Source organism: Channa argus, chromosome 11 (assembly GCF_033026475.1).
Source record: "Channa argus isolate prfri chromosome 11, Channa argus male v1.0, whole genome shotgun sequence".
NCBI classification, from domain to species: domain Eukaryota; kingdom Metazoa; phylum Chordata; class Actinopteri; order Anabantiformes; family Channidae; genus Channa; species Channa argus.
The window spans coordinates 512,670-526,216 of record NC_090207.1 but is presented as its reverse complement, the minus strand read 5'-3'; the positions used below and the strand labels follow the sequence as shown (position 1 = coordinate 526,216).

The following is a 13,547-nucleotide window of genomic DNA, read 5'->3' as shown; positions in this document are numbered from 1 at the left end:
AGCATTTTTACTGTAGGTTGATTTTAGGTCTTTGTACTTGACAGGAAGAAAGAAGGTTTAAATACAAAGTATATGACAGCAGCACAGCTTCCTCTTTACAAAAATCAATGTTAATTTCGTCTTGTGACTAAGAGACAAAAAGACAGATGTTATCTTGTCCTTTTTAACAAACTTAACATTTACGCTGTCACTGCATAAATGTATAAAGATCTTTTTACGACTTAGACAGACAAGGAGATGTTTCTGTGTGTGTGTGTGTGTGTGTGTGTGTGTGTGTGTGTGTGTGTGTGTGTGTCTGTTTAAGGATGCTGGATGTAAATTTAATGAGATTAACATTTGGAGCGGATTGAGTCGAGGACTAATGGGACGCTTGGCCGCCACACCAGCTTAACATCAGAGGAAGTTTCTAGAGGAGAATCAGAGCTGAGTTCACCCTCTGTTCTGACTTTACTGTAGCTCAGGCAAGTTTGTGACCGTGGGACAGTGACAGACAGGTTACCTGGACAAAAACGTCAAGGATGTATGAGAGATCAAGATTTCGGCCCCAAACGACCCAATATTTTGTTTCAAACTCAGCCTACTGAGTCCAGAAAACTACACAGACAGGAGATTTGTTTTACAAAAGAAAACTTGGAGGATGAGGAACCTTTAAAACATTTTTTAGGTAAACATAAGCGGACATTACCCTAAATGCTGATTCTGTAAATATGCTTTTCTTTGTCTAGTGAGCTACGTATCTGGACATTTTTACAAAAAATCTCTCTGACATTTTGTTTTTGTTTTAAAGTAACATAAGACTTTGAAAAAGAAATAAAACATTGTACATTGTTATTTTAGTCTTTGAGGATTGAGTCGGACTGACTGAGTGTCATATTGGATGTAACTTGTAAGATAATGCTAAGCAAATGTTTGGTCTGTTGAAAATAACATTATTCAGCCACAGGTCACTCCTGTAAGTCATTAACTAGTTATTCGAACATACTAACATTAGCAGCTTAAATTAGCACAGATAAACATGCAGTTTGACCTATTACATGAAGCTCTTTTTTTTGTGGCTGCTAACTCTGAAAATGTAAAAACGTGGATTAGTTTGCGTAAAGGTCTTAAACTAGGGTCTAAATGCTAAATGCCGATATCTAATGCTAATGCTAATTCTTGGCAGTTTAACATTAACAAATCTCTTCTGTTAGCAGTGACATGCTAACATTAGCAGCTTAGACTTTAAATAGATAAATGCACTGTTATTCCATTTCTTACACTTCACTCCCTTTTTGGGTTTAAACTAAAAACACCAGCTGCCACACATCTACTTAGATGGCTTTAAAACCCCAGACTGTCAGGTTCATATGAGTTTGATCTAAAATAACTGTGAGCTGATTGCAGCTCTGTCATTGACAATGCAGATGTGAAGCTGTGAGAACAATCAGAGTTTCCTTTGTTCCCTGTTGCTCTAAATATAAAACCCAGCTCTGTTCACAGCAGCACAAAGGTCTAAAACTAAATATAACTGAGGACAATGAGTTGTAGTGGATTATAGGCTCATCTTTGATAACCTAATTACATTTTCTTATAGATCCTAAAGTAATTTCTCTTAGCTTATGTCCGCATATTAAGGTGGTGTTTAAAAGTTTGTGAACCCTTTTGTTTTCTCTGCATGAATGTATGATCTAAAAATGGTCCCTTAGTTACAAGTCCTAAAATTAGATAAAGGGATCCAAATTAAAATAAACTCCCCACTTTGTAGTTTAAGGATTTTAACTTTTCAAATAATTAGTTTAGATGAAAGTTAACAACAGAACTTGGGATTAAAACAACAGCACAGTGTAAAAATAGTGGAGTTTTCAAAGCAAAGGTTTTGTGATAACCTCACATAACACAGGAGACAGGTGGACAGTCAGACAGGTGGAGAGATGTGTCTGTGTGCTCCTTCCTCCCTCATCCCCTGGTTTGCAGCAGAAATCATGTGTTGGATGCTCTGACTGTCTATAACCTTCTTCTGTGTCTGCGTATTTTCTCTGTGCACATTACCATCAGACTAAAAACAGGAACTATGACAACCTCGACCAACAGAACTTTGACTTCAGGAGAACACCCAAGGTATAAACTTTGCATGGTCAAATGATGCACGCCGCCCAACCAATCTCTGAGCTCGCCCGGTAGTAGCCAAACACCAGTCAGCCACCCCACCCCCACCCGCCCAGAATCCAACCCAGCTCCAGAGATAGACTCTTATCCTGGTGGCACGTCTTTTCTCCACCATCTCTTTTCTTTCTTTTGATTTTTCATGAGTCCTGCACCAGGAATGGGTTCACACTCGCAGGAGAGACGCCCTTCCTCTTCCACACCCCCTCTCCTTCTCCCCCTCTTTTCCCCATGTGAAGGGTTGCATGCAGCCAGGCTGAAGCTTGGCTCCATCTGCAGATCTGAGGAACACCGCCCCCTAGGATCCTCTCACTCTTCTGCAACATCAAACCTTTTGTTTTTCTTTTGGGAAATGAACCTCTTTCTCCTCCCGACCTCTTCCTCCTGCTGCTCCTGTCCCCCCGCCTCCCTCCTCCCCCTCTTCTTTCTCTTCACTCGAATCTTATCTTTAATTTGCGGTTGCATCAGTGCTCTCTAACATGCACGTTCCTAATTGGTTGGTTGGTTGAAGTCTTGACAGCGCCTCAGTTTGCATGTGCCACACGCCACACACAATTTTTTGCCCCTCCTTTGTATTCAAGCTTTGACTTTCAGTTTTTTTTCAGTTCAGCAGATCTTCAACACTTTTTGTCTCCATTTTTTCGGCTCTGCGCCCTCCTCCTGTGGCAGCGTGGGTGAGAGGGAGCATGGCTGATTCTTGGGTGGGGTTGGGAGGGGAACCTGCCGGTTCAGAGCTAATGATGCCTGTCCTATGATGTGTCCTGTGGTGTTTTGTTCTGCTGTGTTTCTCAATGTCCTACGATGGCACCTGTCACCCTGTGCCCGGGTCCTCCAGGCAGAGAAGGTGCTTCTGTTCAGCCAGGACACCAACCTGACGGCTCTGCTGCTAGAGGCCAAAGACCTGGAGGCTCGAGTCATCATCCTCTCTGCCAGGTTTGCTTACTAAGTGGTTTCCAGGCTTTTGGAGAGTGTTTTATACCTGTTTGTCACTCTCGTGCTAGATGACATAAAATCATTAATTACAGTGCAAATCTAAATCCTTAAAGTCATGATATGCCAGTATCACCTACTTATTATGATCGACAGAATCCTACAAAACATGCAGATATTATTACCCCTAGTGTGAGTATAAATCTGGGTCCCTAAGGGCTATGAGACACCAATCCAGCAGACAGCTATCGGTCACCATGAGGCTATCATGGATCATCCGTCGCCCTCGCCAGCTTTCCCCACTGTTTGTGCTAGTTGGACCCCTGTCAGTGAATATGCAGCGCTACATCCTCGTTGGCTTCCGTCTTTACACTCGTTGGCCCAGAGGAAGCTGGTGTGAGCTAATGCAAGAATTGGTCTTTGTTTGTGCTAGTTCTTGGACATTGGCTTGGTGTGTCACAGCCCAAACAAACTTTCCTTACAACCAAGGAGCTATTTGGATGAGCAGTGAAAATTTTTAAACTAACATGAAAGAAGTCCAGTTGCCAACGTTTCAACTTCCAGATACATCTTTTTGATTGTATTTAGTGTTAGCAGTGTCAGGTATAAATATACAGTAGCTAATCCAAGCTGCTATATCAGTGGTCAGACATCCACAACTATCATCTACCTTCCTTTAGTTGCAGTTTACAGCACAAGTGACATGTCATTATCATTCTGTTCTCACCAAAATGGCAGGTTTTTATCTTGTGACACCACCTACCAGAACTCTACAGACTGATGACGTGATAAATGTAAACATCTGTAGAAGCTTGATGATCTTCTGTGTGTGTGTTTGCAGTGAGGATGAAGCTGCAGCCGTTTATAAAGCAGCTCGTCAACTCAACATGACCGGCTCTGGTTATGTTTGGTTGGTTGGAGAGAGGGAGATGACCGGCAAAGCTCTGAGTGAAGCTCCTGACGGTATGTTCAGCCCTGCCTCCTTTTCCTTTTCCTAGCTTCCTCACTAATCTTCCTCACTGTTCTTCCTTACAGTTTTCTTTCTGTCTTTGTCTGGCAGCTCTGCTTCCATCCAAATCTCAAACTACAAATTAAAAAACTACAATATAACAAAAATAATTACTTTTTTTAAGCTTGTGTAGAAACACAGTAAAACACATGAAGATGGACACTGAACCACAAACATTTTCTCTGCAGAGAAAAATAGTTCAGAGTCAGTAGGCACTCGAACCCCTATTTTCTTTGTTTCTGTTTGTACTGACACGTTTGATATTTTCACTCTGTACTCCAGTCAAGCATCAGTTTAATATAATTTCTATTGCACATTCCAAATTAGGTTTAGACTTGTAGTAAGTATTTCACAGTAAACAATGTCCCTTTGCAGCTAGAAAAGAGCGGCAGTAGCTCAGTGATGTCCTGGGGCAACACACTACATTTTATTATGTAGTTGCTGTGATATTTTCTTACTAAGTTGTTGGTTTGGTGTTTGGGGCGTTGAAGTTAGGGAGGCTCCTGTTTAAGCTTATCATTTCAGTTTGATTTTCATTTGGCTTCAGCAGAGAAAGTTTTCCCTTGTACGTGCTGAACATGCCTGAGAACCGTCATTTTTTTAAAAAAGTTCCCTCAGTATCACAGTAATCCAGTGATAGTTGTCTCTTCATCTATGGATACGCTGCAAACAGGAGCTGATCAGAGAATTTTGCGTTTTTGTTGTTTGCGAACAGTTATGTGGCTTTTGCCTGTTTTCACATTCCAGCTGAAATAACCCGACTCAGATTTTCTTTTGGTCACTTGTCTGCACTAATGGGCTCTCACCATCATTCACTAGCAGACTGTGACAAAAATGGGTTCAATGCAGGGATTTTATTATTTATTTATTCATTTGTAGAGAGGCTTCTGTTCAGGACAAACTGGAATGCATCACAACCCAGCAGCTTCTGAGGAGTCTGATCTAACTGTGACACTAACGTGTTGTTGTTTACATGTGGGTCATGTTTCACTAGTGTTTACACATAGCTGGCACATGTCAGTGACAAGCAGCTTTAGGCTGGTTGTAGCTTTTTTATAGATCACCACTGGGGTGTTGACAGTTTATCCTAATCATGAGCTTTGGAACCCCTAGATGGAAACACAGCTGCTCTCTCTCTCTTCCGTTCTCTCTCTTTATCTCTCTGTCAGTGCTGTAGGTTTCTGATGAAGGAAGCTAATCCTCATCACAGCATCCCGGTGTTTTTCTCTCTCTGGTTTCTTCTTCTGACTGCTGGTTGAACGTTTAAACATAAAAAACACATGTTTAAAGGTTCCTAACCACTCTTTTCTTCCTCTGGCTAACTGTGTGGCTTTAAATGTCTCTAACATCTTTTGTTTGTTTCATTTTCTATAGTGTGTGTCGTCCGCCTGCCCGTCTACCCGTTCTCACAGTAGACAAGCCAATAACATGTGCTGCTTAATGGTGGGGGGGTTGGTGAGCTGCGTTCAGAATCAGTGGGGTTGGTAGGGGGCTGATAAACAGCTAGTGTTGCTGCAGTTACTGTGACTTGTGTCTGAACGAACACTGGTAAGATGCCGCCGCTGCTTCCTGTTACCTGCTTGATGCCTTTTGCTATTGGTTAATAGAGGCCCCACCCACTGCAACATAGAGTCTCATCTGAATACCCAGCCAGCCAGGTGATAACATAATGATAAGAAAAGTTTACTACATGACCAACAGTGTGTGGACACCCCAGCTAATTACAGGATGAACTACGTGAGATACATCATCTTGTTTTCAAAGAGGTGTTCAAACAGTAAATAACAATATTATAATTATACCATTTTCCAAGCAACAATTTTCCAAAACAATTCAAACATTTTTTGCCACTCATCCAGAGTTAGGTTACAGTGACAGCAGGTTAATCAGAGTACTCCTCCTTGGTATTCCTAATGTTTTCCAGGTCTTTGTGTGGAATTCAGCAGTTTTCTCAGGCCAGGTGACATATATAATCTCTCCACTGTGATCTGAGTCTGCCCACAGATCTCAGTAAAGCTGAGATTCAAGATTCAACAGATTCAAGATTCCAGTTAAATTATCTCTGGCTGCTGGGTAATCAGCTTCGTGCTGTGTTGCTGGGGCGTCTTTATTCAGAAAACGTCCTCACCTCTACACCTCTTTAACATGAACTGTTATTTCTGAACACATCCCCGTCTCCACACAACTCCAGATTTGTTCAGAAATGACCCATTTTCTTAAAGGTGTAGCAAGACCGCACTCTGACATAATCCTCAGCTGGTTTGTCTCTGCTGGGGAGGTGAGAGGTCTCTTTTTCAGAGAACTTTTTCAGATTGAAACCTTTTAATGTGACATTTACCCACAAGGTCTCAACATTCATAAATATTTGTTCTTTATCTCCTAATTGGAGACATGGTGTCAGACAGAGGGGAGATAATGGTTCAGTTTTGCAGTGCCATAAAAGAATTTCTGAAATGGGGCAATATTTTATATTTTTCTGTAAAAATCCTGATTTTCTTATTGCACTTCAGAGGATGAACCCATCAGATTTACATGGTCCTTTCTCTAGCACCAACAAACTTATTTAAGCTTGTGGATAAATAAGTATTACTAGTACGGATAAGGTTGAATAAGAAAGATATATTGTGGATTTTGGAAATCCTGTGTCAATTGATTTTTAACTGTCCACTTACTTCTTTTCTTATGGCACTTTCAGCCAAACCCTGTAAAAGGCAGGTTAGGGTTATAAGACATGACTGAACATCCCTTGAGAAACTGAAGAGGTTGACCTTGAGTTGTTTTTGTGTCCCACACGTCCACATGTGTGTGACATTTGTACCAAACCAAGCAGGCTTTTAAATAAATCTGTAGAACATTCATGACTGATGACAAAGACCAACAAAGAAAGGTGAAGGACTGGAACAGGGTGTGTGTTTTCCTGTAAACACAATGACCATGTGTCCAATCATCATCATCAAGTAAAGTGTGACAACACACAGTCACCCCAGTTTGTGTTGCTGGAAACTGAAAAGAGGCTGTTGGTCCTTCAACAGCATTGTATTGGAACCATGACTTGTTATTGTGTCCAACCTCTGTATCTGCGCTGTCTGACTGTGTAAAGGTGGTTTCTGAAACAGTTCTCCAAAAAGAAACCTATGAAGCCGTACTGTGACATTCTGAATTTTCATGTTGTTGTTTTTTCACCAGACTCTTGTCACATTGCAGGGAAAAAGTTTCTGCATTTGGTGCTTCAGCTCACTAAGCAGCAGTCTTCTAGCACTGTTAGCACCCCTCAGTGGAAATATTAAGCTCTGCTCCAGTGGATTCATTTAATTAGGAAAGTTGCTGGGCCATAACCATCAGGCTCTGCCCATTAGTTTCATTTTGGAAGGTTTGATAATTGTTGTGATTAAGCCTATGTCACTATTTAAATCGGGAAAGTGCGAGCTCATTTGTTTTGGCTAAAAGGTGCAGGCTCAGCAGTAGCTTTCAGGGAGGAAAGTTAGAGAAATGTTAGCTTGGTGCACCATGGTGACATGTTGCTAAGATGTAAGGTCCATCGAATGAAAAACTCCTGGAGATTGATAATTAGTGGTGCTTTACTCAAGGTTTAGAGCTTTGGTGTTGGTGAGCTTAGCAATTTTAGTGGTTAACAATGTCCTTGAAAATGGTGATTAACTGTTAGCCAGCTATTTCCAGGAGTTTCATTGTGAAATGCTAACAGTTTTAGCGAGCTTGGTGCAGTAGTTTCAGTGCAGCATGCTAACGGTGTTAGCTGGCGGCTGTCAGTCAGCTGGAAGACAGATGTAGATGCTTTTCTTTGCAGTGTGACGAGTTTCACCAGATACAGTTCATAACATCTCAGTTAGGCTTTGTCTGTCCAGAGACAAACAGCTGTAATTCTCTGACAACCCAGCATGCAGTTGGTAGTACTGAACAATGTCTGATGCCTGAAGCCCTGAGTGTGTGTGAATGTGTGTTTAAACAGTTTTAGTTACATCTGTCAAATTAAAGTGTGTGTATGTGTGTTAGAGTGAGAGTTTTTAATTAATGTGTCTATATGAATGAGGGCAGGTCTCATTCTGCAGCCTGTTTAACTCCCTGCTGTGTGTGCGTGTGTGTGTGTGTGTGTGTGTGTGTGTGTGTGTGTGTGTGTGTGTGTGTGTGTGTGTGTGGTGCAGGCCTACTGGGCCTCCAGCTAATTAACGGTAAGAATGAGTCGGCTCACATCGCAGACGCTGTGGCAGTGGTAGCTCAGTCTTTGCAGGAGCTGTTTGAGAAAGAGAACATAACAGAGCCTCCACGGGGCTGCGTGGGAAACACCAACATCTGGAGAACCGGACCACTCTTTAAACGGTCAGTCCAAACACGCACACCCTACAGGTCTCACTGGGTCAGTACTCTAAATATGTACAGGGGTAATATTTCAATGCAGCTCCCTTTAAATACAATCCTGACTCAGATTTGACAGTATGACAGTAGAATCCAGGGGCACATGGTTGGACATGGGAGGAGGAGAGAGAGAAGTAGTTCTGAAGATCTGAACATTGCCTGCTGTGCATTCAAAAGTTTATCCGGGTTTGAGATTCTGAGACCATTTCTAATCCTCAGAGTGGAGTCAGTTTACAGTCAGCTGGAGATAAACACTGAGAATCTGAGATGCTTCACTGATCTGATCTGGATTCAGCTTCAAGTCAGAGTGACACAAATGGGATAATAAACCTCTCTGGCACCCCTGCTTCTCATCTCTGTGTGACCTATATAGACCATCAAGTCAAGTTAAATAAATGTTATGTTGTCCAGTATCACGCAGTCACAGTGTCTCTGCAGTAACACAGCAGCAGCTCTACCTGACCTCAAAGTCATTTACCTGTGTTTAAAATTAAAAATTAAACTTCCTGATATCACGAAGAAGAACCAAACACCAAAAATTCACCTCGCCACTGAGCACATCCTGACTATTCTCTGATTGGATCCCCAGGGTGCTGATGTCATCAAAGTACCCTGATGGTTTGACGGGACGGATCGAGTTTAATGATGACGGCGACCGACGCTTTGCCACCTACAGTATCCTGAACTACCAGCAAAAACCAGGTCGCCTCATCCAGGTCGGAGTCTTCAATGGATCACAGGTACAGTGTACCTGTAACACCTGGATCTTCACCTGGTTCGTCACCTACAAATCTGGTTATACACATGGCTTTATGTGCATTTATTTTTATTCTTTTGAATTTTAAATCTTACATCAGTTTGCCCATTAAACCCACAAACCATAAACCATGTAAAGAAAATACCACCTTAAAACACATCTAAACATTGGCATGTCCTTGTAGAATAAAATGTTCTGGGAAAAATTGAGCTGTTTGCAGGTACTAATGCATCACTTTGTAAAGATTACTGTTACACAGTGATAGCAGACATTGGAGTTTGACTACTGCTGAAGTATAGAGAGAAGTAGTGCGTGTACTCAGTATCTCCACTCAGTGTCACACAGAGTAGCAGCAGAACATATCTTGTGTGTGTGTTGGTCTCCTGCCTGTTTGAATATGTATGTACTAATGAAGTATTGATGCTGTCATTTAGTCATCCTGTCACAGTGAGACCTGTCTGGGACAAAACGTAAACCGTTCTGTGTGTGTGGGGGGGTGTGTGCTTCAGGTTGTGATGAATCCTCAGAGGAAGATCATCTGGCCTGGAGGAGAGACTGAAAAACCAGTGGGATACCAGATGTCTACTAAACTAAAGGTACTACTGCTTTTACTAATTTACTACTGCTTGTACTATTGCTACTACTATTAAAATTACTTCTACCTTTGCTTCTTTTAAAACTACTATGGTCACTACTACTTCTTAAAGTAGTATGGTTATTACTTACTTCTACTACCAAAACAATTACTCTCATCACTAAAACAACTGCTACTGCTAAAATGACTACTTTTACAGCTACTGAAACATTTACTAATACTGCTAGTACTGTAACTACAGTTGTTACTACTAAAACTACTACTACCCGTATTTAAACTACTACTGCTACTCCACTACTAAAACTACTTCTACATTTGCTACTACTAATGCTACTTCTGCTAGAATTAGGGCCACTGTTATTATTGAAACTAGAACTGTTACTACTGCTGTTAATAATAAAAATATCATAGTTACTCTGCTACTATTAGTGCTGCTACTTCTTGACCTATTATTGTTACTACGCAATTATTGAGCCTGCTGCTACCAATAAAATAACTACAGCTGCTAGTGCTTGTCCCATTAAAACCACGTCTGTACTGCTACTTGTCCTGTTTAAACTGTGTGTGTCTTCAGATTGTGACGATCCATCAGGAACCGTTTGTGTACGTCAAGCCAACAAAAAGCGATGGGACCTGTAAAGAAGAGTACACTGTTAACGGAGTTTTAATTAAGAAGGTGATTTGTACTGGACCCAATGGGACAATACCAGGTACAGACACAGCACAATGCAGGAATCATTATCATCGTTATGCATGATGGTTTACAACTGAAACCCCCACACATGCCCCAGTGCACATGTGCTCCGAATGGTTTGTTTGTGTATTTCTAGGTCAGCCTATTGTCCCTCAGTGTTGCTATGGTTTCTGCATCGACCTGCTCATCAAGCTGGCGATGAGCATGAACTTCACCTACGAGGTTCACCTGGTGGCTGATGGGAAATTTGGCACACAGGAGCGAGTACGTATTTTTCTGTGTCACTGTAAATCAGGACTGATGTCACTTTTCTAGGCTCAGGTTCACCAATCTCTCAGGCTTCAGGTTCTGTGCCTGGTAGGCCCGTTCAGTAGTCCATCCAAAGATGGCGCTGACTCACGGTTTGACGCTGGCTCCAGTCCTTGCTGTGTCCATCTTTATACACCATTCAGTGTCTGATTGATGGAAGCATCAACATTTAGCATAAAATCTTTGTGATTTCATTCTAACTCTGTCTCTGACCTGTTTACTGATTCAGCTTCAGTACATCACTGAGGCTTGTTGCCATGGAGACCACAGCTCTGTCCCTGATTCTGACCTTGTTGTGGCTGAGAGACATCTCTCTCCCCCTCTCTGTTATCTGCTCTAAATGACATCACCATCTCCTCTCACCTCCTCTTTTATTAATCTCCCTAGTATGTCTGCCCTCCCTCCTCATCTTGGTCCTTTTTCTCTCTTACATCACTCCTTTCTTCTCTCTACACTCTGAATAAATAAACCTCCTTTTGTGTCACATAAATGTTTTAAATCTGGATCCTCCACTGAAGATCATCTCCCTATCCTTACAGTGACACCAGGGTAATAAAGCAGGACTAATTTTATTTCCAGATGTATTTTACCTTTATTTAACCAGATAGATCCTACTGAGGTCGTAAGGTGTTTTTGAACAGGCACCTGGCCAAGAGAGCAGGATTACACATTGTACACAGTTACACAGTACAGCCAATTCAATTCAATGCAACTTTATTTACAGTAGCGCCATTTCACAATAAAAGTCATCTCAAGGCACGTTACAGTAAGAAAACACATGTGTAGCTTGAACGGTCGACAGTTAATATTATAAAATTAATTGGACTTGTTGAGAACAGAGTATTTTACAGAATAAACTATGTCAACAAGTGTGAGAACCATTGTTTATGTTAATTTATGAGACTAATGGTAATGTTTTACTGCGACTAGGTGCTTTTTTAGGCATTTTATTTGCCGGATTAACCAAAAACAGGCATTTCCTGTGTTATTGCACATATTGTAATTTCTGTTTTTAGATTGTCTCAACCATGTTAGAATTTCAGATTTTCCCCCTGTCAGGAAGATCATGTGATACTGCTGAATGCTCCAGAAGAGCTGTTTTGTTACGTTTTCCAACATTAACAACACTAAAGACTGTATTAGAGACAGTGACCTTTGCTTCCGCCCACTCCAGGTGAACAACAGTAATAAGAAGGAGTGGAATGGGATGATGGGGGAGCTGTTGGGAGGTCTGGCTGATATGATTGTTGCCCCCCTCACCATCAACAATGAGCGCGCTCAGTACATCGAGTTCTCCAAACCCTTCAAATACCAGGGGCTCACCATCCTCGTCAAGAAGGTGCAGTATTACTGAAACCTAGTAGAAGGGAGGGTATGCACTCTACAGTCAATAGAGTGCAATAATCAGAAAGTTTCGAAATTTAGAAACACAAGACGTCGTGAAATGATGAAGAGATTTGTAGGTAATGATTTGTTTTTGGTAAACCCTTTGTACAGAAGGACTCTGGCAGTGTGTTTTAGCTTTTTGGTGGACTCCAGAATGAACTCACAACAATCAGATGTCGGTGTTAATTGCATTTGCACAGTGCTGTGCTGTATGTCTGAAACACTGAGATTTGTAAAAAATGCAGATCCTAATTTCAGGTTAACTTTGTACACTGCCCAGTATGGGTCCAATGTTCTCAGAGTGACGGACCTGATGTGGCAGTGTTCGGGCTGATCTGAAGAATATTTTGGGATATTTTAGGTCAGACTGACCCAGTTTACAGCCAATAATTGGCTCCACAGTGGCAGGAACCAGGTCGACAGTTTCCACCTCAAGCAGCACCAACACATCAGATCCAGACTCTGGAGCCTCCCCTGATCAGGGTTTCATGCTGTTTTTTATAGGGCTACAAATATTCTGGGTCAAACATGAGAGGACTATATCAGCCAGTGTTCAGATTCTGAGTCCAGCACTGCCCCAGTGCCTTGCTCATGGGAAACTGCAGCAGGATCTTGATATTTTAACATTATTTTAAATGGACTGTAACCTAAGGAGAAGGTGTATGAAACTTGGGGAGGTGGGGAGGTGAACATCACTTTGTGGTTTGAAGTCCGTTTAACAGATTGCATGTAATGCTTTTATAGTAAACTACTTACTGGGCCAGAACCAGTTGATAAGTGTAAATGAATTGTTACTGTTTGTGGTAACACTGTGGTGTTTGTGTGTTCAGGAAATCCCTCGCAGCACTCTGGATTCATTCATGCAGCCATTCCAGAGCACACTGTGGCTGTTAGTCGGTCTGTCGGTCCATGTGGTGGCAGTGATGCTTTACCTATTAGACCGGTTCAGGTAACCACACATTATGATATAATATAGTACAATACAACATGACAATACATCACCATGCAGTGCAATACAGACGATTTACCTATTTGAACAGGACAATGGAAGATAGCAAATTACAAAACAATACAGGTCAATTCTACATATCACATTAAAGTATTACATCTTACTACAGTATTATAATACTGTAGTAACATATTAAAGTGTCATTAATTCAATGCACTACAATACTATATGATAAGAGAAAAAATAATAGAATTCAGGAGTTTCCAGTTCACTGCCGATGTTTTTTGTCAGTAAATGTGTCCCTATAATCTCGTGATATTTTATTTGGACATTTATAATTTGTAGAAACAAAGCAGCTGCTTCAGTGTTTAATGGTAAAGTGTGTGTAAATAGTGTACGTTTTAA

The 13,547-nt window shown here is 41.4% G+C and overlaps 1 protein-coding gene across 6 annotated transcripts in view; it reads left to right on the top strand.

The window, feature by feature from the left end:
• The window catches only part of grin1b (glutamate receptor, ionotropic, N-methyl D-aspartate 1b), a 56,125-nt gene that overhangs the window by 12,221 nt on the left and 30,357 nt on the right, over positions 1 to 13,547 (top strand). For 4 of the 6 annotated variants that reach the window (XM_067520428.1, XM_067520431.1, XM_067520429.1 and 1 more), the window contains exons 5-14: positions 2,035 to 2,097; positions 2,978 to 3,075; positions 3,914 to 4,035; positions 8,242 to 8,416; positions 9,042 to 9,192; positions 9,719 to 9,805; positions 10,379 to 10,514; positions 10,635 to 10,762; positions 11,982 to 12,146; positions 13,024 to 13,142. In XM_067520428.1, coding sequence (XP_067376529.1) covers positions 2,035 to 2,097; positions 2,978 to 3,075; positions 3,914 to 4,035; positions 8,242 to 8,416; positions 9,042 to 9,192; positions 9,719 to 9,805; positions 10,379 to 10,514; positions 10,635 to 10,762; positions 11,982 to 12,146; positions 13,024 to 13,142 — 1,244 coding nt within the window. The remainder of the gene's footprint in view (positions 1 to 2,034; positions 2,098 to 2,977; positions 3,076 to 3,913; positions 4,036 to 8,241; positions 8,417 to 9,041; positions 9,193 to 9,718; positions 9,806 to 10,378; positions 10,515 to 10,634; positions 10,763 to 11,981; positions 12,147 to 13,023; positions 13,143 to 13,547) is intronic. The other 2 variants (XM_067520430.1, XM_067520434.1) reach the window with 1 other exon arrangement.